The sequence below is a fragment of the Diabrotica virgifera genome, chromosome 5 (assembly GCF_917563875.1).
Source record: "Diabrotica virgifera virgifera chromosome 5, PGI_DIABVI_V3a".
NCBI lineage: Eukaryota > Metazoa > Arthropoda > Insecta > Coleoptera > Chrysomelidae > Diabrotica > Diabrotica virgifera.
This window is the reverse complement of record NC_065447.1, coordinates 257,593,755-257,620,222: the sequence shown is the minus strand read 5'-3', so window position 1 is coordinate 257,620,222 and position 26,468 is coordinate 257,593,755. Positions and strand designations below refer to the sequence as shown.

At 31.5% G+C, this 26,468-nt stretch overlaps 1 protein-coding gene across 2 annotated transcripts; it reads left to right on the top strand.

Moving 5' to 3' along the window:
* The first annotated feature begins 14,820 nt into the window (after positions 1-14,820).
* LOC114324844 (mannose-P-dolichol utilization defect 1 protein homolog) lies at positions 14,821-25,455 on the top strand. 2 transcript variants are annotated; one of them, XM_050651875.1, is made up of 2 exons: positions 14,821-14,943; positions 24,611-25,455. In XM_050651875.1, exons 1-2 carry the CDS (start codon positions 14,901-14,903, stop codon positions 25,240-25,242), a joined length of 675 nt encoding a protein of 224 aa, XP_050507832.1. In that variant the 5' UTR covers positions 14,821-14,900; the 3' UTR covers positions 25,243-25,455. The 2 variants fall into 2 exon arrangements, with proteins under 2 accessions (XP_050507832.1, XP_028128524.2); XM_028272723.2 differs by lacking the exon at positions 14,821-14,943 and adding an exon at positions 15,164-15,513.
* Positions 25,456-26,468: the final 1,013 nt, after the last annotated feature.

The window sequence follows — 26,468 nt, the reverse complement described above, 5'->3', positions numbered from 1 at the left end:
GTTCGATCATTAGCTTATGCGAAATAAGACTCAGTTGAAGTAGATAATAGATCATTAAATTTTGTAATTAGTAGAAAGTAATTTTAGAATGGGAATTAACTATTTTTCTTTTGAAATCCATTAAGCATATTTAGAAAGATTAAAAATTGGTTTTGAGGAATACTGCGAATGAGAGTTGGTGGTGGAAGGTTGATTTGTGAATCTGGAAGGGATATTTAGAAAGTAGGGGAATGAATGAAAAATAGAGAGCAGAATGTTTTGAGCTGTCGAGAAGTGAAGTCCAGTAGTAGACGGTAGTGTACGGAGAGTGAGAAAGCCGGTGTAGTTCCGTGAGTGTGGAGTATCTATCGTGGAACGAGAGGTAGGCCAGGTTGAGAGTAAAAGAACCTCCTTGAGCCAAGAATGTCCCGGTAGCTGATTGCAGTTTCGAAAAAGGTAGAATACAGCATCACGACAGAAGCAGGAACGAGAGCTATACGAGCTAGTTTTCAAAGGAGAACATTACTGAAAGCCAGGACGAGGTTTTGATCGCAGCCAAGGATAGCAGGAAACGGGTCTTGTGTGAAGACATTCTCAGTTCACCAGAAAAAGGTCAGTCTCATTTGTTTGGACATGAATGTATGGGTTTTTCGTATTAAATACCACATTATAAATTGAAGAACATAATAAATAATATCAGAAAAGCTTCATCAAACTTAAATAGAATTGTTGCTAATAAATCCTAATAGTTAAATATTAATAAAAACTTTCAATTGGAAACCAAAAGGAAATAAGATTCCCATTTGTAAATGTTATGTTTAAGAATAATAAGATCTAGCAAATATTAAGCAGTGATTGCCATTTAAATAAAATAAACAATATTTTGATTATAATTGTAACCCATATGTGTGTATTATTTTACTCTTTTCTTTCCTATCCCGATTAGGAACCATTGAGAAGTACTTAGAAGCCACGAGAGTAAGTAATTAATTTTATAATTCGCCCTGAGATTGAAAACATATTGATATGTGATCTGGTAAATTAATTAGATTATGACTAATGCATTGATTAAATTAAATGACATATAAGAATATTATCTCATATCAATAATCAAGATCACATCAATAGTTACGGAGATGTTACAGAGAGCGTCCGAAAGTAAGCAAATAAAGTCAATATAGGTACCTACGTGTCAAAATGACTGAAGGATGTCATCTGGAGAAATAAAGATATGAGGCTGGAAGGGAAAGTACGCATATACAAATCATGTGTAAGACCGATCATGACGTACGCGATAGAAACAAGATGTGACACACAGGGCCTATTTTACCACTAGGCCCTTGAGGCACCTGCCTCGGGCCCGCATTTTAATGGGGCCCGGAAAATCACCAAAAAAAATTTATTGCAATATCAAAATAAATTTTCAAAATACTTTCATTTTTCGAACAGGAAATGATAAATGATAACAATAAGAGTTATATTAATTTTTAATTATTTATATTCATTAAAAATAAATAGTTTTTTACCTATTTGAGACTTGAAAACTATTACCGAATACCGAATATTAAAACGATATCGATGTTGATGATTTAGTGGAAAGAGTGGCACATTTTAAAGAACTTTACAACACAGCTAATATCTTACAAAATCCGCAAAGTATGATGACCTATTTGATTGAAAATAACACCATATACGTTTACAAATGAAGAAACGTTGCTTAAAATTTATTTAACTATAATGTACCCATTAGCAACGCTTCAGGGAAAAAATCTTTCTTGATACTGAATAGATTAAAGTCGTATTTAAGAAATTCTCTAAACCAACAAAGTCTGTCGTCTTTGGCTATTTTAAATATAAAAAAAAAGGATATATTACAAAAAATTTATAAAAATGTAATAACTGATAAATTTAGTGAAATAAAAATAAGAAAAAAATGTTAATTTAGTCTTTTTTGTTTTGTTACTATAGTTATTTTCCTAACAAGTGCAGAAATTCAGACTTTCTGCAAGAGTTAGGAACAATATTTTTTTCTACGAGTCTTTAAAAAATGACCAAATCTTAATCAATTAATTTAATTAATATGAAAATACATACACAAATTAATTCTTTGACAAGGTTGTCAAAACCAAACTTTCAATATAATGTTAGCATGACGACGATCTTGGTTTCCATGACGATGATTCAAAACGACTGTTATTGTCTATTGTCTACCGATTTGACTTTCGAATATTATGTCAAAATAATTTTATTTCATCGAATTGTCGCGTTAATTTCATTAAAACAGGAACACAATAAGATACATTTGAAATAAAGTAGTAAAAATAATACCTAAATATTAGTTTATTGCATGTATTATAATTATTTTAAGGATATATTAAAATATCTAAACGCGTGCGGAAAAGTAAAACTCTCTAAACTAAAACGCGTGCGCGAAAGTAGACATTTCTTGTAGACACAAGAAATTCAAGTAGACATGCACGCTCGTAGAAAAAGTATTTATAGTACCTATTTATTTTTTGTTCTTTTCTGTAGAGATAGTATTTGTTTTATTGTAATTATATTTTAGTTATGTAAGTTAATTAAAATGTTTTTTTCTACAACCGTGTTAAAAATGCAATTTTTAGCACTCCATACGAGCGTTAAAAATGCTACTTTAAGGCACTAGTGCTTTAAAAAAATTTTATGGCACTGCAATTCGTATTGACCGTATAGGTCAAAAATATAAAAATGGAATGTCAGTCAAGTTCAAGTAAAAGTTTTTGTATATATTGTTCTGTAATTACGTTTGTAGAAAAAATATTGTATGATATGCGTGTTAAAAAGTACATTTTTAAGGCACTCATGTGAATGAACTTTCACATGCGTGCCTTAAACGTGTACTTTTAACACTTATATCATAAATAACTATTATTGTTATCTATAATGTACCAATAATGTAGGTACTATATACCTATTCAGTTTTTAATAGATAATTAATATACTTAAAAAATTATTATTATTATTATTAAATTATACTTAGGGGCCCGAAAATTGTGTAGTGCCTCGGGCCTGATTTGAAGTAAAATAGGCTCTGGTGACACAGCGCAGAAAGCAAGAGGAGAGGATACTGAGAACATCAGTAATGAGAACTTTGAGGTCGATAACTGGGAAAACACTGAGAGACAGAATACCGTACGACAGAATAAGAGATTTCTGTAACATACAAGACATAGTACGGTGGGGAAGACAGAGAAGACGAGAGTGGGATCAGCATGTGACGAGACTGGACAGCGATAGAATAGCCCTTATAGCCAGAGATTCAAAGCCAACAGGCAAGAGACCAATAGGAAGGCCCTTTAAGAGGTGGTGATATATCTAGCAGTCAACATCACAGCCACAGCTACGAATACAAGCTCAAAATCGCTTAAGGACAGGTCAAGAGGCCTCATATAAGAAAAAGAAGAAGAAGAGAGGAGATCTTTTAACGAAACTAACCCTTATAAAAACAAGCCTCAGACAAATATTTACTTATCTCACGATAAAACTTTCACATCACGGTCGCAAACATACACACCTTTTTGATCGACATGGTACATCATTAGACGAGGTGTCGACTTTTGGAACGATTCTAAACTGAAAAACAAACCAATGTAAACAAATGCACATCGCTCGTTACGCATTTCTATTTGCGAGCGTATGTTCACACGCGGAAGAGCCCCGGCTTCACGTGAGGGGGTGCTCGGCCACGTGGCGCACACGCGGACAAATTGTGTGGATTGCTTGATTGAAATTTGTTTTTATTGTTTTCTCTGCAAATTTAGCTTGTTACGGACAATGAAACTGCATGCGATGTTAAACATTGGGTATATAGATTTTATATGGTGTTGTGTAAACTTATTTTTCAAAATGTTTATAATAATACAGTGGAACCTCGATAACTCGGATTAATCGGGACCGCGACCGATCCGGGTTATCGAAAATCCGAGATAGCCGGAGAATATGGTAAAAATTAATAAAATACGGTATACTTACAGATAAACTCCGTTAGAATTGAAATAACATGAAATATATTTATAAATATGCACAGTATTCACAATAATACCTACTCATTAAAATTACTAAAAAACACCAAACCCAAACGTAAGCAAATGGAAGCGAACAATACAAGACACACAATACTAAAGACCATTGTTTATAAAAGAATTTTTTAAATAGTCTTTCCTAAACAATGCTGACAGTTTGAAATAAAAAGGAATAGATACTACAGACAGGTGGCTGTTGTTTTTGCGGCGTGTGCTATGAGTCATTTTTAATATCGTATAGTTCAAATTACGCACATACACATTATCTCTCAAATATTATATTACATACATTTTTATTGTTGAAAGGTTTGTCTGATAATTAACTATTTTGATTGGAAATAAGCCACAATTAAATTGAAAAATACAAAATATTGAAAATCAAAATGTTTATCTGATGAAAATCGGTCCGGGTTAGCCGGACTTCCGGGTTATCGGGGGCCGACTTATCGGGGTTCCACTGTAATTAATAATTGTTCAATCAAATACATGCATAGGAAAATGAGGGGTAGGTAATATTATGTGGTTATGCAGAAACATCCAAGAAATTTACATTTTACCCAATAAACAGTTGACAAATTAGTAAACTCTGCACAAATATGTTTGTTTTAACCCGGGAGCCCGGGAGCAGTCGCGCCAACTTCGGTCACGTAAGCAGTCGCGCGTAGAACAAAATCTCACAATACGAATTTAAAACAAATTTCTATTTTATAATATTTTGATTACTTCTTATGTTGAAAATATATTTTATATTTCTAACAATTTTAAGGCTAATTGGTTCTCACCAGATAGTTCCACAAAAAAAAAATAAAAAAATAAATTCCCACGCATTACTACAATCTTCCTGGAGGCACTTACGAGTGGAAATTTATGTTGCAAAATGTTTCATCAAGTTAACACGGAAAATAATACAATATGGGATTTTTTCTAACGGCGCGACTGCTCCCGGGTTAAGGACCCAAATTTTTATTGCAAATTTATATTCTTCATGAAAAAATAAGTAACATTTATTAGAAACATTTTTTCGAATTGTTGATAGATGGCACTGTAATCGAAAAAATACGATTTTTTTAGCGCCATCTATCGACAATTCTAAAAAGTGTCGAATAATTATTTTTTCATGAGAAATTAAAACCTGCAATAAAAATGGAGGTTCCCATTTAAGATTTTAAAGTTACCCCCTTCTCCACGTCCAGGGGGTGGAATGGGGGGTCATATTTGGTATCAAATTGATAAACCTGACCAAACTATCTGACAAACCGTAGATTTATTATTTAATAAAACTGAAAAATACATGTTCAATATTTTTCAAAAATCTATCGATTGATACTATCAATGTATCAACATGTATTTTTTAGTTTTATCAAATAATAATTTTACGTTTTGTCAGATAGTTTGGTCGGGACGTGTGTAGAGCTGATCCTGATAAGAATTGTCGGGGAATTCTGTCGTGTCAGGGTCAGTAGGTTTGGTCAGAGCGTGTGTAGAGGGTTTTAGATTTTAAATAGCCCAATAGCCTCTCTCCCCTAGGTCTCTAAAGAGACCGGCATAGAAATTAGAAATATCATCTTAATATCTCTTATAGTAGGGGAGCAAAGTATGCTTAATGTGCAGTCACTCGAGCGCTTCGGGGACCTATTGGGTTGTGAAGGGTAGATCCTAAAACTAAAAAAAGTTAAGTAAAGTTTTCCATTTTAGTGGGAGCTTGCCATTTTTTAATTTAATTTTCCATTTCTAACAATCGTTTTTTCCGATTATACCGCCATCTATCCATAACTCGAAAAAATGTTTCGAATAAAAGTTACTTATTTTTAAATAAGGAATCCAAATCTGCAACAAAAAAATGGGGGCTCCTATTTAAGATTTTAAAGTTACCCCCCACCTCCGTGGGGGGTCGAGTTTGGTGCCATTCGATAGATTTTTCAAAAATACTGAATAAGTGTTTATTTTACAGTTTTTCGATCTGATGTTCATTTCGCGAAATATCGCGGGATTCGTATTTAAAATATTAAATTTACCCCCCACCCCTCTCCGTGGGAAGTCGTGTTTGGTATCATTCGATAGATTTTTAAAAAATATTGAGCACATATTTTTTAGTTTTTGAATCTGTCATTCATTTCGCGAAATATTCGCTTTTTTCTTGTGAAACTTTGGGACTCGCCTAGGGATGGGAAAAACCTACCGGTTTAAACTTAAAACCGGTTTTTTTACTTCGCAATAACCGGTTTTACCGGTTATTTTTTTGTCCCGGTAATAACCGGTTTTTTATTTTTAAAGTAAAAACCGGTTATTAGGTTTTACGGTGATTAGGATTAGGTTAGGTATTATTTTGAATCCCAATCATGACTATTATTCTCAAGTAATTATTCCAAACAAAACCATAATTCAAATTTTATTTTATTTTATAAAATACAGAAGCAAACTGAAAGTGCACTCTCACATCAGCCAGAAACAATTATTAAGTTTTATTATATTTCCTTGAAAAGGTATTTGTAATCATAATATTTACATAAGAAGTGATCTGGTTGAATTAGACGCAAACATCATCTATTTTCCACACTTAACTCTTGACATTGAAAGTGGGTGAATGACTTTTTCTGATTACCAAAAATAATGCTCTGACTGAATATCGAATTACTGATTACGAATACGAATCTCCAAGAATTTCGCCACGTTTTCAAAACGATACACTCATACAGGAAGTATTAAATGAGTTAAAATGTACCTATTCTACAAATATACAAACGTGTTAAAAGTAATACATGTTTTTTCGATAGTATAACACTAATTTTGATCATATTGATATCGAGTCGAATGGAGTATCGCAAACTAAAGTGTATTGTAAATGTAACTTTGTAACCTATTGGATTAGAAAAACCAAAAACCGGTTTTTCCAAAAACCGTTTTTTTTGGCCGGTTATAACCGCCAGGTTAAACCGTAAGCAAAAAAACCGGTATACCCGAAAACCGGTGTTTTGTCAAAATCCGCCATCCCTAGACTCGTCTATTTCCTTACGCCCGGCTCAAATCGTCAGATTTTTTAAATATACACTCTTTTGTATGTACTTAAATTACCTTATCTTAATCTGACAATTTCGAGTTTTTTAGGGATAGATTTTTTTTTCGGGCCCCCCTTAACGAACTCCCCTGTGTTAAGAGCCAATATATGGTATAGGTACATCCACAGGGTACCAGGTTTCTCCCCATATGATAATCTGACGCGCTCGAGTAACTGCAAAAATCCCCGCTTGGGCTCCCCTACCAAATACACAAAAAATTGTGAGAATACGAAACAATAGATACCAATATACTTGTAAAATAAGAACAGGTGGGACTGAGACTGATACACTAACACTGTACATGGAGAAAAGCTTTACCTAGACCTAGTCTATAATATACACCAGGGAAATAAGGCAAAAATATACCATGTTCGGGACACTTGAGCAGCCAGGTTGCAAATGGGTTTTTTGGGTACTATACATATACCTAATACATTATAAATACAAAAATGCCCGTCACAATTTGGACGAGAAATTTAGTTATTAACAAATAAGGGTCAAAAATGAGAGTTTTTTCGTTTAAATCGCTACAGGTAAAAATAGGGTAATTAAATGTCTTATTTATAATATTTTTCTTTTAGTAGATGAGCCAAGGTTTAAATAGCGTTTTTTGAATTTTGGGCCGATTATTTGTTGCTTCGGATATTGCAAAATAAAACTAAAATTTCGAAAATAAAAAATTTGCTATAACTTTTGCAAAAATGAATTTAGGACTTTCATATTGCATGAAAAGTTGAGTCAAACAGTCCATACAATGCACAAAAAATTTTAAGACGATGCGTCAATTAGTTTAAATTTTATTCAATTTGTTTATCCCAAAGTGCTTTTTTTTCGCAATGTTATTGTTCAGAAAATAATAATGATACAGCAATTCTTTGAAAACAACATGAAAAAAGAGTAGTCATATTTTCAACGAATTTAAAAAAAAAATCATTAAGAAGTCATTTTTATCACTCAGAAAACATTTTACTATAATAGAGTCATTTTTGGCTTATAAACAATTTGAATAACTTTGTTAATATTGACTGTAAGCTAAAACTACAATGGAATTTGAAAAACTGGTATTTTTATACGAATTTAAAAAAAAAAACTTTTTGCCTAGGTTAATTACGGTCAAAGTTAGCTACTTTCTTTATTTAATTGACGGCTACTTTGTTTATAACAATTAAGCAACCTAACTAGAGCCACTTTGAAGTTGAAGATATATAGGTTATGTGTAAAAGTTTGAGTAAACTTTGAACCTCAAAAGAGTGGTTAATAAAGCTTTAAAAATGGCGTCCGAACGGAATTAATTCGTGGTCGGCGGAGGGGAATTACTAAAATACGTACACTCAAAAAATGAAACTGATTCTGCAAACATATGCTGTGATTAATATCGCTGGAACTTGTTGATGGATTTTGATCAAAATTTTTTAAATTTGTATGTACTCGTAGTCTTATAGAGTACGTTATGTACACACAACCCCACCTAACATTACAAAATGTTAGGGGGAACTCCCCTTATCACTCAGGGATATGAAAAATAGATTACGACCGATTCTAAGACCTACCGAATATACATATATAATTTCATAAAAATCGGTCAAGCGGTCTCGGAGGAGTATGGAAACTAACACTGTGACAGGAGAATTTTATAGATGTAAATATAAAGATGGCTATTAACAAATAGGGGTTGGTGACAGAAGAGTGAAAATTAAGGGTTGTATGTATTTTTTAATTCTACATCATATAAAATTAAGGTAGATAATTTTGTCTAAAAAAATAAAAAAAAATGTCAGGGGGCAACCCCCCTTATAACTTATGGGTATAAAAAATAGATTAAAACCTCTTCAACGTCCTACAGGATAAACGTCCTACAGGATAAACGTGTAAACTTTTATAAAAATCGGCCAAGCCGTTTCGGAGCAGTATGGTAACTAACACTGTTACAGGAGAATTTGATGTATATAGAAGTAACTGCGAATTAAATAATAAAAGTGGCTAACTTTGAACCTAATTAACACAGGCAAAAAGTTTTTTTCTGAAAATTAGTATAAAAATAGCAGCTTTTGAAATCCTAAAGTAGATTTACTCTATAGTCAATATTAACAAAGTTATTCAAATTGTTTAGAAGCCAAAAAGCACTCTATTTTACTAAACTTTTTTCGGAGTGATAAAAACGACTTTTTAATGATTTTTTTCAATACTTTAAAAATATAATTACCTATTATTCTTGCATGTGGTTTCCACAGAATTGCTATGTCGTTATTATTTTCTGAACAATAACATTGCGAAAAAAAGTTCTTTGCGATAAACAAATTGAATAAAAATTAAACTAATTGACGAATCGTCTTAAAATTTTTTTGTACATTATATGGAATGTTTGACTCAACTTTTCGTGCAATATGGTCTTAAGGCCATTTTCGCAAAAGTTATAGCACATTTTTTATTTTTGAAATTTTAGTCTTATTTTGCATTTTTCGAAACAAAAAAGGATCGGACCAAAATTCAAAAAGTGCCATTTTAAACCTTGGCTTATCTACAAAAAGAAGAATATTATAAATAAGATATTTAATTACCCTATATTTACCTGTAGCGATTTAAACGAAAAAACTGCCATTTTTGACCCTTATTTTTGTTAATAACTAAGTTTCTCGTCCGAACTGTGACGGGCATTTTTGTATTTATAATGTATTAGGTATTAGGTATATAAAAATATATATACTATATGTAGTACAGTGGCGGCTCGTGACATCTGCTATAGGGTGTGCTGCATGAACCACGGCCAATATAAAATAATAGAAATAGAATAACATACGAAAACAAAAACAATAAAATTAGCTTTAATACTAATTAATAGTAACTAATAACGACATGCTATAAAAATCTGATTAACTTACATTTATTGCATTTTTCTAAATTAGAAATTAATACGCCGGTCCTTTTTTGTCGCAAACTTTTCGATTACTTTATCGTTAAAGTTCGGTATTGAAGCGATGAACTTTTTTTCTATCGAGAGTGTGGAAAGGGCTGTTAATCTGTCTTCGCGCATTGAATTTCTTAAAAATGTTTTGATCCGTTTTAAAGTTGAAAAACTACGTTCAGCTTCTGCTGTGGTCATTGGCGTAGTCACCAGAATTTGTATCAACTTTTTGGTTTCTGTTAATGTGTCCTCTAAATTATTAGAAATTATAAATTTTAGTAAAGGCACTGCACCTTTTAATGTTCTACACTCGATATTGGAATACAAAACTGACAGTTCTGTTCGCAAACGGTTTTTATCAAAGAAGTTATAAGCTGTACAAGTTAAATCCAATTCATTTTCAGGAAACTTATTATTATATTTTTCGAAATGTTCTGAAGATAAAAGTGTTGCGGCAACTAGATGATTTGTATATGCAAACCGTTCTTTTGCATTGTTTATAATAACATCACAAACTTCTAGACAGGCAATACGGTGATCCTGTTGGCTGTTATTTGGGCGTTTCCTTTTTTGGACACTAGGCGCCGCATTTAAATTTGAAGCTTGATGTATGATAGGGTCTATTTTATTTCGGACATTGTTAATACTTTGCTCAAAAACATGTATAGCTTTCTGTGCTTCGGTTGGGTCCATGTTCTTTTTTTGAAGATTATTGTACAAAACGTCAACATGTGGCATAATATAATGAAAAACAGTCAGCCAGAAAGTAAAATTTTGATCTTCCAGAATACGTCTAAGTCCTCTTGCTTCCTTGGAAGTAATAGCATTTGACTCTTCTTCTAGTTGCTCCATACACTCAATAATAAAGTCTCTATATTCGTAAACGACATTTACTGTACGAATATTGAAATTCCAGCGTGTAGGGATTGAACGAGGAATATTTTTTCCAACTATTTGATTTAAGACAGCTATTCTTTGAGGTGAATGACTAAAAAATCCAGGTATATCATGTAAATCTCCAAAAAATACGCGTACTTGGGAATTAATAGAACATGCTCTTGACATTATTAGATTCAATTGATGGGCGTAACAGTGCACAAAATGAGCAGTTTCATATTTTCTCTTAATTATTGTTTGCACTCCGCCATGTATCCCACTCATAACAGCTGCTCCGTCATAACTTTGTGCAATGAGCTTATTTTTGTTATTCTTTAATATTGGGTCTAAAACATTCAAAATTGTGTTAGCTAAGGTTTCAGCATCATGTTTTTCTGGAAGCAAAAAAGTCCAAAACCTTTCAACTGGAGCACCGTTTTTTACATAACGAAAAACAATGACCATTTGAAATTTCATAGAAACATCCGTTGTCTCATCAGCTATCACTGCTAAAAATGGGGCTTCATTGATTTCGTTTAAAATCTCCTCAGCGTATACTTCTAGCATGCAATCCAAAATATCATTTTGTATTGTTTTTGAGGTACCTTTGAAAATTGTCGCATTTGTAAGGTGTTCACTAAGTGTTTTATCAAGTTCAGCAGAAAAATTCACTAAACCACGAAAAATTCCAGGGTTATCTGATGTTTCAGATTCATCGTGTCCTCGTAAGGCGAGCTCAAAAGCCCCACAGAATTTTATACAGTCAATTATTTTTGACAAAACATACCTGTTTTTCGTCACCTCTTCATTGTGTTTTTGTATATTTATCCAATAAGCAGAGTCAAGTTGGGCCTGTATATTAAGTTTCCCAAATAATGCAAATCGCATTTCATTGTTCATATGAGTTTGCGTGTTTTCATGCTTCTTTATTTTTTCACTTAAATGCACTAGATCCCGCACTCCTGTCTCGCGCCACAATTTTTCCTCTTTATCTGCGCCGAATAATGCACACGGAAAACAAAAAAAAGCATTTTTTTCGGAACATCCACAAATCCACTGATTTCGTAGATACATGTCTTTATTAAATTTACGCGTATATGTTTTTCCACGGCTTTTACCGGACACTTCAATATTAAGATCAGGCATAGGACGGCCACGTTCTTTTATAATCAACTGTTGTTGATAGTGAAGTTTTTGAAATTTATTTACACCTAATTTAAATTGAAACTCCATTGTTTTAAACACGCTCGAACAAAACAAATTAAACAAAATTGTAACCTAAGAATTTCTAAACACGGCACAGATGCAACGGTCACGAATAACTGTCGTGAATTGCAGCTCGCAAACACATTTCCGAGGCCGTTAATCAGCCGATTGCCGAAGCACATCGGCTAAGATCGCCGTTTGCCTAATAAATGCATTTTACCGCTGCCAGTGTTTCGGTTGTTATCGACGCGGCTTCACTGGAGCAGCAAATACGTAAAAAGATTGCTTCACTGGAGCACCAAATACGTAAAAAAATTATACGGTTTCACTAGAGGAGTAAATACGTAAAAAAAATAATATTAATCATCGTTGTTGGTGAATTATTATTAACAGTTGATGTTTAATATGATAATATGGCAGATTTGAAATAAAAATATATTAATTATTCTTTAATAATTAAGATTTGCTATGGTTGTTTGGTAGTTCTGCAGCTCAGCAGCACATAAAGAAAAGCCGCCACTGATGTAGTACCCAAAAAATCCATTTGTAACCTGGCTGCTCAAGTGTCCCGACAAAAATCTTATTTCTCTGGACTAATAGTAGGTACCTATCTAAAACAAAATCGTACATGTGTGTGTGTGTGTGTGTGTGTGTGTGTGTGTGTGTGTGTGTGTGTGTGTGTGTGTGTGTGTGTGTGTGTGTGTGTGTGTGTGTGTGTTCACAAAGAGGGGATAGTATTAGATAAACTTTTTGCCACAGATCGTACGTATAACATAACATACCTAATAGCTTTGAAGCACTTACACAAAAAAATACAAAAAGAAAGACACTGATTAGGTAAGTATGTAGGTAGGTACATATCTACTTAAAAGGTGTTAAGTCCTTTGCAGGACTTTTAACATAAGTTTCAACATAATTTCTGCTACCGTTTCAAATGGTGAAAAAGATCGTTCTAATTTATTCTGGGAGATTTCAACACAAGAGTGGGAATGGCACCGAATCATATTTTTATAAGTAGGTACCTATCTAATACATGATACATGATTAGTGTGACCAACTAGCCCGAAAAATCCGGGACATGGCCCGAATTACGAAGTCGTGTCCCGGCGTCCCGGACAAGGCTTCCGGGCCATCCGAATTTTTGATGTTTCGTAAAATTCTATTTTGAATACGTTATTTTTCTAAGAATTCACATCAAATTGAGTTGGTGGGACGAAAAAAGTCGACAATTTCTAGAGTGTAAAATTCTAATACCACATCCAAAATGCATACATTTTATATGGTGGTATTATATTTCATCGCAAGACAAATATGATTTTAAAAAACACGCTACAATATTAAGAAGTAATCGACATAAAAATTTTCTGAAGCAGTTTTCTTTTGGCATGTTTGACAATTTTATTTTTAATCTAAAAGGGAAGTTCCCTAGGTTGGCTGTATACCATATAGTTAAAAAACTCTAACAAGAAGTAAAACCACTTCTATGTAAATTGGTATATTTATTAAAACTTAAAAAATCCCAATGGATTGAATAAAATATGTCCAATTCAGAACGTTTTCAGACCTATCGGTCCATCATCAGTGAATATGCATACTTGCTAAATAGCCCCAGAACCAAACAATGGTTGAATTTAAAATTCAATTTACATTATTTAAAAATAATATTAAACAGGCTAAACGCCGATGTTAAAGGATATAGCCTATGGGAACATGGTGAAACCCTACCAAAAACTCAATCAACCATCTTAGGCCAACTTTGACTATGAATGGTTGACTATGAATTGACTATCTTTATTTTTAATGGTATTAAGCCACCATTGGTTGTAGTGATAATTACATTTTTATATTAACCTAAGGTTATATTTAGATGGAAATCCAACATTAGTTGATTTTCTAAATTTTCCTTTTTTGAGAACAATAATTTTCGGATTGGAAGTCTAAAGTGAAAAACTAACAAAAATGGAATTATCATTACAACAAATTGTGGCTAAATCCCATCAAAAATATCATTGTCAAGATAAAAATATTAAATAGGTAATAAATAAAATGATAATATCAAAGTTCTATGTTAAAAAAATGGCCCGATTTTCATTAAAGAGCCCGGATTTCAGGTAGTTTTTTCAGACTTGTCCCTAATTCGACTGAATTGGAGTTGTCGCACTATGTATAATATTTATGTTGTACGTTTCAAATATACAGAGAAAGGTTTGAAAGCTACATTTTTATTATTAAAGTTCTATGTTAAAAAAATGGCCCGATTTTCATTGAAGAGTCCCGGATTTCAGGTAGTTTTTTCAGCCTTGTCCCGAATTTGACTGAATTGGAGTTGGTCACACTATACATGATATGTATCTATTAATAATAATAATTTCAATATTAGCTATTAGCCATCATGCAAAAATTGTTTTCTAAATAAATACTCACCTGAGGAACCCCAGATGTTCCCATACAATTAGCCTCTCTTTATAGACACAATGAAGTCTACTTTTCAAAGTAACAATTTACACATTACATACAGCATTACACAATAATCTGATCACCAAATAAAAAAAATAAATGGCATTTCGATTTCAACTTGATCAACAAGTTCTTGTATCAGGATAACAGAAACGCGTGAAGATCGTCCATTTTGGTTTACTTCTGGTACGTCACTATGTCAGTGTCAAAATTTTGTATGAACTAATTTCGCCACCTGTCATCAAAATTAAAAAGTTTTAATGGAAGCAAGAGATGCCACCATAATAAAAAAGGAAACTGTAACGGGCAGGTTGAGCCTTGAGCTCTCTTTGTATAATTAGTAATTTGGTATAATTTTAATAGATGGCACATGTCCCTGAGTTATCGGAAATGTCTACAAAAAGAGGTACGTAACAAAAATCTAACCTAATATAATAGAAATAAAAATTATTTTTTCTAGAACTCAAACAAAAGTCTTTAAATTGATAAATTAATAAAGTAGAACATGCCACAATAGTTTTAAATATGACTAAAATTAAACATGGATTAGTCCAATGAATGCGTATTTCTTGATCTAGAGATCCGTATACTCGGATGATTATACACAACTAGAATACTATCCTCTACAAATGAAATAAGTAAGACAAAAACATCAACATAATATGTCAAAAATAACAATCGACAAAACTAACCAATAAAATTGTGACAACTAATAATTTAAAATAATTAATTAAATGCTTTATTTATCCACTAATCCACTTTATCGGCAACAATTAGAAGAGAAGAAGAAATAATAGTTCTTGTGCTTGCTTGGTTATAAAATAATTATACAATTAGCTTAAATGATACAATATTGAAGAATATTAACAGTTTAATATGAATTCCACCCTATTTGATGTATTTAGGACAGCAGCTTTGCTAGTTCTCACACCAAAATGTTTTGATAATTACTTTTTAGAATTCAACTATTTAGACGGTAAGTTCAAGTACATATTTAAGGTAACCTGTTTTTAATTCAACTTCTCTTCTTCATGTACTATGCCCTTTCAGAGCCTTGAATACCATAATAGCTATCTTAATTTTATTCACTGCCACCCTAAATATATAGCATGCTTGTATCAACACCATACCAATCTCACTAGTGCTTCAACCATGAAGCCCATCTTCGTCCTGGACTGCATTTGCCTGTTATTTTCCCTTGTATAATAATATGCATGTCCGAAATACTCCAGCTTTCTCTTTTTATAATCCCAATAGTCTTGCTGAGACATTCTAGTAAGTATTATGGAGTTTCGAATCTTCTTCACCCAAGAAACTTTTAAAATTTGTTTATATATCACCACATTTCAAAAGCCTCAATGCGATGTAGATCAATTTAAGTTGAAGTCAAACAGTCCAAGACTCGACACCATAAATTAAGACCGATTACATGTAGAAGCGAAGTAGGAGGATCCTCAATGCCAGTTTTAGATGTCCGTTACATAATACCTTGGACGTCCTTCTAAAAGCAGCTCTGGTGAGCCTCTATTCTGCATCTAAATTTACTATAACTCTCTGCGTTACGATTTAACTAATATCCAAGCTAAACAATTTGATCAACTTGCTCAACTTTGGTATTATTTACATAGTATATAGCAGTGGTGGCTGGTCAGGGTCGGCATGGTCGGCAGCGCCGACCCACACATTTATGGACACATAGATTTTTTTAAATATATAAGTTAATCAGAGTTGATGATATTCGTTTCTGTGAAATAAAAAAATATCTGTGAGATAATACAGACTAAATTTTATTCATTGTTTTTAAAAGAATTCGATTGATCTGATACGTTAAGTGATCCCTGTGCATTGTGCGTAAGAGACTTTTCAAATTAATGATCCTAGCCAGCCATACACCTGACTGCGATTGTGTGAATTCAAGGCCCGCTTCGGCAAGCCGTACCCAGATTGACCATTTGCTTGTAATATTGCTATGGAATATTAGCCAATAGGCAACCAATTATACATTCCCGGTATTTATTTGAATGACAAGTACGGCAGAAAAACAATCTGCCGAGCGCAGCGGTGATCTGCAAACAGCAACAAGACACGTACTTCTAGACCAGGGCCCAATAAAATATTAGTAACATTAATTTTAACGCAAACGTTGCGTTGAGAGTTGACTCATATTTGTTTGCAGAAATTGCTTGAAAATAACTCATATAATAATATTTGAGTTATCCTCCCACTCAAAAAGGTCCGGAACATTGTTTAAATAATCAAAATGTCAAAAAATGAAGGAAAAATTCGATTTTTGAAGTTATACTTCTTTAGGCGTGATTCGGAGTGGATTTTTATTTTTCTGGGCGCATGTGCACACCGACAGTATGGTATTTGTCATTATACGGGCTCTGATTGGGTATTGAAATGATCTGTCAATAATTATTCAATATGGAGGTTATCGGTAAACAAAAATGTTGTATATATTAGTTTTTATTGTTGTGAGGACAGAAATAAAATCAAATTTATAATTATAGTGACTTTTTACATAGTTTTGAAAAGCCACAGGTACGTAATTCTAAATGTTTCAGTTGTATTCCAATAAAAAATTATCTTCATACCTATTTGGAAAATGTAAAAAAAAAATAATGTACTTACCTATTAGTAGGCAATGCTTTAATTTACATAATCTGATTATGAACAAACTTTCTACAAATCTTCATCTAATATATCGTTTTCTTACTCTATATTTTGTTGTATTTTAATTCGACAAAAATCAAACTAATAATTTGATTAAATTCATATAAATAAACAAAATGTCAAGAAGTTTATGGTGTAAACGTTCAGTTTGTGTATATTCCCACATGACGTATACGTATATGCGAAGGTGGTGCAGTGGGAAATCGCTTCGACTTTCGTAAAGCGGTATAGACGGGAAGTGGGTTCAAGCCCCATGCAAGTTATTATTTTTTTTATTTTTTTTTATAGATTTTATGATTGTAAGTATATTATTATATATTTTTTTGCAGAAAATACGTATTTAATTAAAATTTTTGGCAACAATTATTGTTCAGAAATCATTTGTGGCATTTTTCAATGTGTTTTTGTGTATCCTTTTATTTTTTTAATTTTTGGTGTTGTTTTAATAAAAATTTTTGGAAAGTAGTAGAGAAACTGTTTAAAGTATATTGATTTCGTTGAAATCATATAATAGAAGTATAACTTCTTACGTGCGTACAAAGTACACACATTCTTTTTTTTTTCTTCATTTTTTGATTATAACTTTAAAAGTATTCATTTTCGAGAAAAGTTGCACTGACATAAAAGTTGCGTAATTAAATTTCCTACAATATAGGATTAGCTAAAGATTTTAAAAATTGTCACCCTTGTTGCAAAATAGCAATAACTGCGGAAAAATCATAAAAAAACAAGTATTCGCATTTTACGTTTTTCAACCGTTTATGCTACACTTTTATTTTTACTTAGGTATAGAAGAATACTGTACCTTTCTTCTATATGTAAAAAAAATTCAACTTGCTATCTGTTTTATTGTCAGTACTCCAACATTTTGAAAAAATTAATTTTTTTTGCAAAAGCTGGATTGCAAAATTTATTTTGCAAAATGTATTGAATCAATATTTTAACCAATCCTATATTGTAGGAAATTTAATTACCCAACTTTTTGGGTAGAAGGAAAAAAATCGAAGTTTTTCTTCATTTTTTGACATTTTGATTATTTAAACAATGTTACGGACCTTTTGAGTGGAAGGATAACTCAATTATTATTTCCAAAGAATTTTCAAAATATCTATTAGACAAGTTCATTAAAAATTATCCATCATTCTTTAATCAAATAAAATAAGAAAATCAGTTTTATATGCTGATCTAAATATTTTCAGAAGGTGGGATAAGTTGCAAAATATGTTTAATTTTATATACTGTAATTCATTAGGTATAACCAACTGTTCCCGAATTTAATAAATTATTGTGCTCAAATGTGGGCAAATTCTGCCTCAAATGAACGGGATTTCTCTTGTCTCAAAAGAGTCAAAACGTATTGTCGAAACACCATGAAACAAGAGAGAATGTCAAACTTGTCTCAAATATCAATAGAAAAAAACTTTTAAAACCTCTCCAAAACAATAATAAATTTTACAATGACGTTATAACCCATTTTGCTACTTCGAAACAACATAGACTAGAGTTAATTTATAAACAGGTTTCCAAAAAAAAAAAAACAAAAACAAGAATGTGTGTGTACTTTGTACGCACGTAAGAAGTTATACTTCTATTATATGATTATATGATTATAAACGAAATTATTATACTTTTTATTTATATTTTATTTAAATATTAAACTAATTTATACTTACTACTTCTCAAACATTTTTATTAAAACAGTGCCAAAAATTAAAATAATAAAAGAATAAAACACACAAACACATTAAAAATGCCACAAATGATTTCTGAACATTAATTGTCGGAATTTTTTTTAACTAAATACGTATTTTCTGAAAATAAAATTATATAATAAATACACTTACAATCATAAAATGAATAAAAAAAATAAAAAAATTAAAGTTTCTATTGGGATTCGAACCAATTTACCAGCGCGGCTGGTATTGGCGTTGTATTGGAGTTCACTCGCATTAAACGCTTCGCCACGGAGACAGTGTGTCATTATGTGCGAAGATCGACTAACTAAACGGATTAAACTTTTGACATTTTTGAATTATGTAAATCAAATTATTTTGATTTTGAATTGAAATGATTTAGAATTGAAAAAATACAACAAAACATAGAGTAAGAAAACAATATATTAGGTGAATATTGATAGAAATTTTGATGGTAATCAAATTATGTAAATAAAAGTATTACATACTATGTATTTTGGTAGGTTCAAATAATTGGGTACCTATGATACATTTACAATTATTACGTACCTGTTGCTTTAAAAACTATTTAAAAATCACTACAATTATATACTTTTTTGTTTCTGTCCTCACAACAATAAAACTAATATATTATACATTTGTTTACCTTCATATTGAACAATTATTTATTATTGACAGATCATTTCAACATCCAATCAGAGCCCGTATAACGACTAATAAATTTCGCAATCACTTGCATCGTGCAAAGTGGCTATGTTCAAATATCATAACAAAATTTGATCAACTATTTTTAAAACACTTACCAGTGTAAGATTCTTTAGCTTTGAATAAGCGAGATCGTAGATCGTCCCGGTTGATTGTTGTTATCCACAGTTCTCTACGCCTTCGAGCTAATAGGTTTTTTATCAGTAATTTGCGGCACTCATACTAGTCACAGTTTGATGGGCTTTCACATTGGCATGCAACAATCATCTCTTCTATGTTAATAAGTCCAAAAATATAATATGAAAACTATTTAAAAAGGCAGTATAACCATTAACTAACTTTTTGTTTGTTGTTTCTCTTCCTACAAATTTTAAAACGCAACAACCATACATAACCAAACCACAGTCCCACAGCTGCCATATTGGATAATTTTTGTCATGTCATTTGAACATCCAATCAGAACAAAATTGTAATGCGACTGCGCCGGGATCAAAGGTTTTAATCCTATTAAAATTCACCCTCATATCGCGCGTAAAGAAGTATAACTTCAAAAAAAATAAAAAAAAAATAAAAAAAAATAAAAAAAAAATAAAAAAAAAACAAAAATCTTCTATGAAATTGAAGCCTTTTAATTAGATGGCATACCTATCTGAGGAGACGAAACCTTGCCGACCCTGTCCCTAAAGCCACGAGCCGCCACTGATATATAGATAGTTTTATATTCTGTTGTTTACTTATTACGAGTATTTTGGTTTTCTATATCGTCGCTGATTTGCAAAAAGGGGCCAAGTAACATTTTTATATTTTTACTAAGTGGAACTTAGTTCCTTTTTAGACAACTAGGTTAAAAAAATATGTTACTTGGCACCAAAAAATTATGAGATTATCTCAACAAAAATAAGTAATTCACTTGACTCCTTTTTACAGAATACAGTAGAACGTAGAACGTCGATAATCCGAACGTCAAAAATCCGGACCGTCAATAATCCGGATTTATATCTAGCAAAAATATCGGATTCTTTTAAAATAAATTAAGAACTTCGCTGCGAAAAACGAACCTCTACCGCAGTTCAAAAATATTTTACACATTTTTTTAAAAGCCCAAATAGTGTCTGATGTTTTTACTGTACACATGATGCTATTATTCGCGGTGTGCAAGTACTTGGAAGGGAATTGAGAAACGATCGTGCGCGAATAGCGGAGAAAAATTATAACTTTCTTAAATAATTCATATTGTCAAATTGACGTACATTTCATATCTACTGTCATTGAAGAATAAAAATTATATGTTGCTCCACAATATTGATATGATATGCAATTATTATATAAAGGTAAATTTAATTAATTGTATTTTGCTTGCAGTACTGCATTTTAATAACTAATTTTATTTACTACATACAATTGTTTATGTTTTGATAACATAACCTGAATCTTATGTTTTCTTCTTATTATTTTTTTGGACTATGGCCTTGACAATTATCCAGTAACCAGGACTAATATAATTGGCCAATATAATAAAAAGTGCGAATAATATTGCACAGCGTAGAAATAGATGTCGCTTTGCCGAATTTGCACGGTCCCAATAAATTAATTACAATACAGTGTTTAAACATAAAAAAATGTTTTGATTAATTTCACCTCTAGACGCTTTACTGTACAAGAGAAAACATAAAATTTTAAAACGTTTGTTGTACTTTAATGTGTATACTGGCCTTTTTTTGAGGTAATTTCGATAATCCGGAAAATTTTATAATCCGGATGGGGCCCGGTCCCAATTAATCCGGATTATTGACGTTCTACTGTAGGTAGAACCTTCGTACGTATCATTTTTGCACATAACTCCTCTTTTGAATAAAATGTCACTTGGCACCTTTTTGCAAATCAGCGACGATATGTTCAGATCCAGTTCCAGATGTGCTTCTAATAATTTGCGTGACCTGCTTTAATTCATCTACTAATGTTAATTACTACTACCGGTTCACTAATCCTTTTATATTGTTAAGTCTATAGCCACCAGCACAATAGATTGCTACCATCGTCACGGTTACTGTTTTGTAGTTTCTTATTGTTACTGTTTCTTACTTTATCTTCATTAGCATTCGTAGTGAGTTGTCTCATGTTTGATTTTGCATTTTTGGCCATTGTTAATTAATTATTTGAATTGTTTAATTTATAATATAATCTGCATGCTGGGTTTTTCTTCCTTAGTTCTTCTGTAATAGTGTGTTGCTTTCAAGCATTTGGGTAGTACCATTGTTTATATAGGGAAACAATTATATATTGTTTATATAGGGTAGTACCATTGTTTATATAAACAATGGTAGTACCTTTAACTTTTCTTGAAGAAACTTCTTTGTTTCTTCTTCTTTATAGCATGTATCTTGGTATTCTGCCATTCCGTTAGTACTCATGATTCGCTGCCAAAAGTCAGAACAGGTCTATAAACTGCTATGGTTCATTTTTTAAATAGGAGGAGTAAACTTAACAGATAGATTCACACCCAATAATGTCACTAGAAAAATAACCAGATCCATCTTCTTTTTTGGTTGATCATATCGGCCTTCGACGGTAATTCATAAATATTATATTATACTAGTATGTCGCTAAAGAGTTCTAAAAAGAACTGGTTTTTATATAAAAATAGACTAACAATCTAAAAATTAAAGGAATAACACAGAAAACGTAAAAAATTTGCGATATAACTTAAGGCTATGGGTACATAATTCGCAAATATTTTACGTGTGTCCCTACTTTTTCTGTCTTTACACGGCAAATTACGTGTAGTAAAATTCACACTGGTATGGATATGTAAACATTACTAGAATGTCATTCTACTTGAAAATGTCATCATTAATTTAAAGAGATAGGTTTTGAATGTTCTTGGATAACTGTTATTTTTATAATTGCAAATTATTAATTCAGTTAATAAATATGATAATTTTTTCACTAACTATGTATTCAGTGATTGTAATAATTTATTTGTACAACAAAGACTAATACTCAATCGAGAAAAGAAGAAAAGTGTTAAAGTGATTTTTTAATAATATATTGTTATGGAACGCTTACAATTTTGAACATCTTTAACAACAAAATACTTGGATCACAGAATATATTATCCTGATGTATTCTCTGCTTGGATCTTCCACAAATAATACACAATAAATCACTTTTTATTAAGTTCACGTCTTAAATCAATTATTTATCAAATACACAATATCAATAATATTTAATCAATAACTCAACATATTCCCGATGCAATGTCAAATATTTAAAATTGTCACTGATTTATGACACTTTTACTGACAATATTATATTCGGCTGAGTGCGTTGTAAGACAAAGATAGATTTGGAAAATATGACCACGGCATTGTGGTCATTTTTTTCGAATCCTGAAAAACCAATAAATATTTTTGAAAAATTTAAACGCAGAATGAAAGACTAAATTATTACCGAGGGCCGAAAGTCCCTTAGAATAAATAAAAAGTTTATTTTGAATGATATATTTGAAATTAAAAATCACACTAAATTTTCTCTTAGTTTTTCACCCCTGTAACTTATTAAAATAAACATTATAGAAGTTCTCAGGGACTTTCGGCCCTCGCTAATAACGTAATCTTTCATTATGCGTTTAAATTTTTCAAAAATACTTATTAGTTTTCTCAGGATTCGAAAAAAATGAATCCCCATTTGAATAGCAATGCAGCCGAAAATATGTACCGATCCTCTTAATTAACCTATTATTTTTAAATGCCGTGTTTTAGTGTCAAAATTTTATAAATGTCAAAATTTCATAATTTAGTGGAGTAAGCTTGCTCGCGGTTGGACCAATAATTACAAGCAATCATTACGGCGCGGTAAATTTTAATTACTCCTTCCATTTAGAAAATTAACCATAGAAATACTCTTTGGCTTTGTGCCCCACTCTGTCTTAAACCCCCATTTATTGTAAATGGCTCTGATGTTGAATTATTGCTAATTACGGCATTGTTGTTCTCATTGTATATTATATGCATCATTCTTAGTAACTTGTTGACCATTCCTTTTTCTCTTAGTATGTTCCATAGTGTCTGTACTGTTCGTGTTTGTTTATTATTTTTACATCATTACATTCTCTCCTATCTCCTCTTTTGTATATTGATACTATTAGTGACACTTTCCAATCTTCCAGGATATGTTATTCATTTATTTTTGGTAATTTTGATTTTTCATATGTTATTCATTATTTTTAGTAATAGTTGTTCTCTATTTTTCCTCATATTTTTTATCATTTCTGCTGTTATTTATTCCACTACAGGAGCTTTTTCATACTTCAATGTTTTTTATTACTTCTTCTAGTTCTTCCTCGTTTCCTGTGGTATCTTCCAATATATTATTTTACCCTTCAGTAATGTCTCAGTTTATATCTGTTAATTGCTTTTAAAGTGATGTTTCCATGTTTTAACTAATTGTTTTGTTTCTGTTATTAATTCTCTGTTTTTATCTTTAATGCTGTATATTTCACTTTTTTTGTTCTTATTGTCTACGTCTACAGGGTTCTGTAGAATAGCTTTTTGTTACTTTAGATGTTGCTTTGTATTTTCTAATTCAGCTCTTCAGCTCTGACTTTTTTAGCTCTATTATCGCTTCTTTATATTCTCTATTTTTCATTTTTCTTAGCTCTTTGTACATTACTCTTAGCAAGTATGAATATCCCCATCCTCACTATCACATTCTTCTTTTCCCTGTCTGCTGACAGGAGATCTTATTGTTTTCTTACTCTTCAAAAATGGAGATAACCGTAGAATAGCTTTCCTGTCTTTTCAATAATATGATGTGTTCCCTTCGCTACCTGTTTCCATCTTTTTGAAACAGCAGAACTGCGGAAGGAGTTATTTCTACCTCAACGGTTCAGAGAAATCACTCCTATCAATCCTGTCTTTTCAATAGTTTCAATATGTGCAATGTATAATATAACCTTTTTGAATGTATCGTTTTAATGAATATTTTTTTTTATTTCAGGGCCATGTTTTTTTGCAACATTGAGCAAAGGTCTAGGATTTGGAATCATTTTGGGATCCCTGACAGTTAAAGTTCCTCAAATTCTCAAAATCCTCAACAACAAGAGTGGAGAAGGCATCAACATACTAAGTGTGACCCTCGATTTGAGTGCCATAACAATTTATATGGCATACAGTTTTGTGAAAGGTTTTCCTTTCAGTGCTTGGGGAGATGCAAGCTTTTTAGCTATACAGACTGTCTTAATTGGATACTTGGTATTATATTATCAAGGAGCTATAACCAAAGCAATCACGTATCTCTTAGTATATGTAACCGTATGCTATGTTATGATGTTCGGAATGACACCGCTGGAATTCTTGTGGTCTCTTCAAACCTTCAACATATTTTTAGTGGTGGTTGGTAAGCTGATGCAAGCTTACACCAATCTACAAAATGGACACACAGGTCAGCTATCAGCAGCCACGTTGATTATGCTGCTAGCGGGATCTTTAGCCAGAATCTTCACTTCCATGCAAGAGACTGGAGATAGTGTAGTAATTTTAACTTATATAGCTAGTAGTTTATCTAATGCTGTTCTAGTAGTACAATTATTGTACTACTGGAATGTCGATCCCAAGAAGAAGGTAGAATAAATTATTCCTTTTAGCAAATTAAAAAAAGTGTGAACTTTTTCTTCCAAAGAGGAAGTTTTACTGTACAAGACTTGTAGACGTACTGAGATAACTAAGTTAAATAATGTAGCAAGTGGTTCTTTTTTAATTTGTATCATTTTGAAGATGTTTCTATTTTAAATTTGTATATTTATTGTGTGCTGGCTGGTTTAATTATATATGAAATCTAATTTATTTTGTTTTTTTTTTTCATTTATTCTTAAGGATCATGGTGTTTTTCTATACCAAATACATAAAAGAAAAATGCTCGATAGGAAAGTTATGTCATACAGCGTGTCTACTTGAGTTGGAAACATATGGGAAACTTTTTTATTATTAATTTTACGAAAAAAAGTTATTCTTTATAAAAAGTTCTGCATGCCCCAAAACCTAAGATTCAATTATCAGATATCAAATTTCCTCAATATTATACGAGGTATGTCAAAAAATATGAATTTCGGCTAAGGGTAAAGTACCTTTATTTCTCTCAATATCGAAAATTCTTATGATAAAAAGTTGTTTGGAATTAAAAACTAAGATGAAATATACAATTACATGCTTCTTATTGAAAAAAAAATATTTTTCTCAAATTTATGGATACCCAACATCGTTTTTAATTATTACAAATATCATAACTCATTTATTATTCATTTTACGAAAAAAAGTTATTCTTCATAAAAAACTTTGCATGGTCTAAAATCTAAGACACAACCATGATATATCAACTTTTATTAATTTTATACGAGGTGTGTCAAAAAATATGAAATTCGCTCAATATTATAGCACCTTTATATTTATTTCACAGTATTTCAATTAGAAGGATGTAATTGCATATTGACACATAGTTTTTAATTCTAAACAACTTTTTTAATAACCGTTTTCAATATTGTGAAAAATAAAGGTACTTTACTCTTAAGTGAAATTCATATTTTTTGACATAACTCGTATAAAATTAATAAAATGTCATATCTGTTGGTTGAACCGTCGGTCTTAGGACATACAGAGATTTTTATAAAGAATACCTTTTTTTCGTAAAAGTAATAATAAAAGAGTTATCGTATGTGTAATGAATAAAAACGAAGTTAGTATCAATAAATTTGAGAAAAATTTGGAAAATATTTTTTTCCAATTAGAAGCATGTAATTACATATTTGAGCTTGGTTTTTATTTCCAAACAACTTTTCATAATAAGAATTTTCGATATTGAG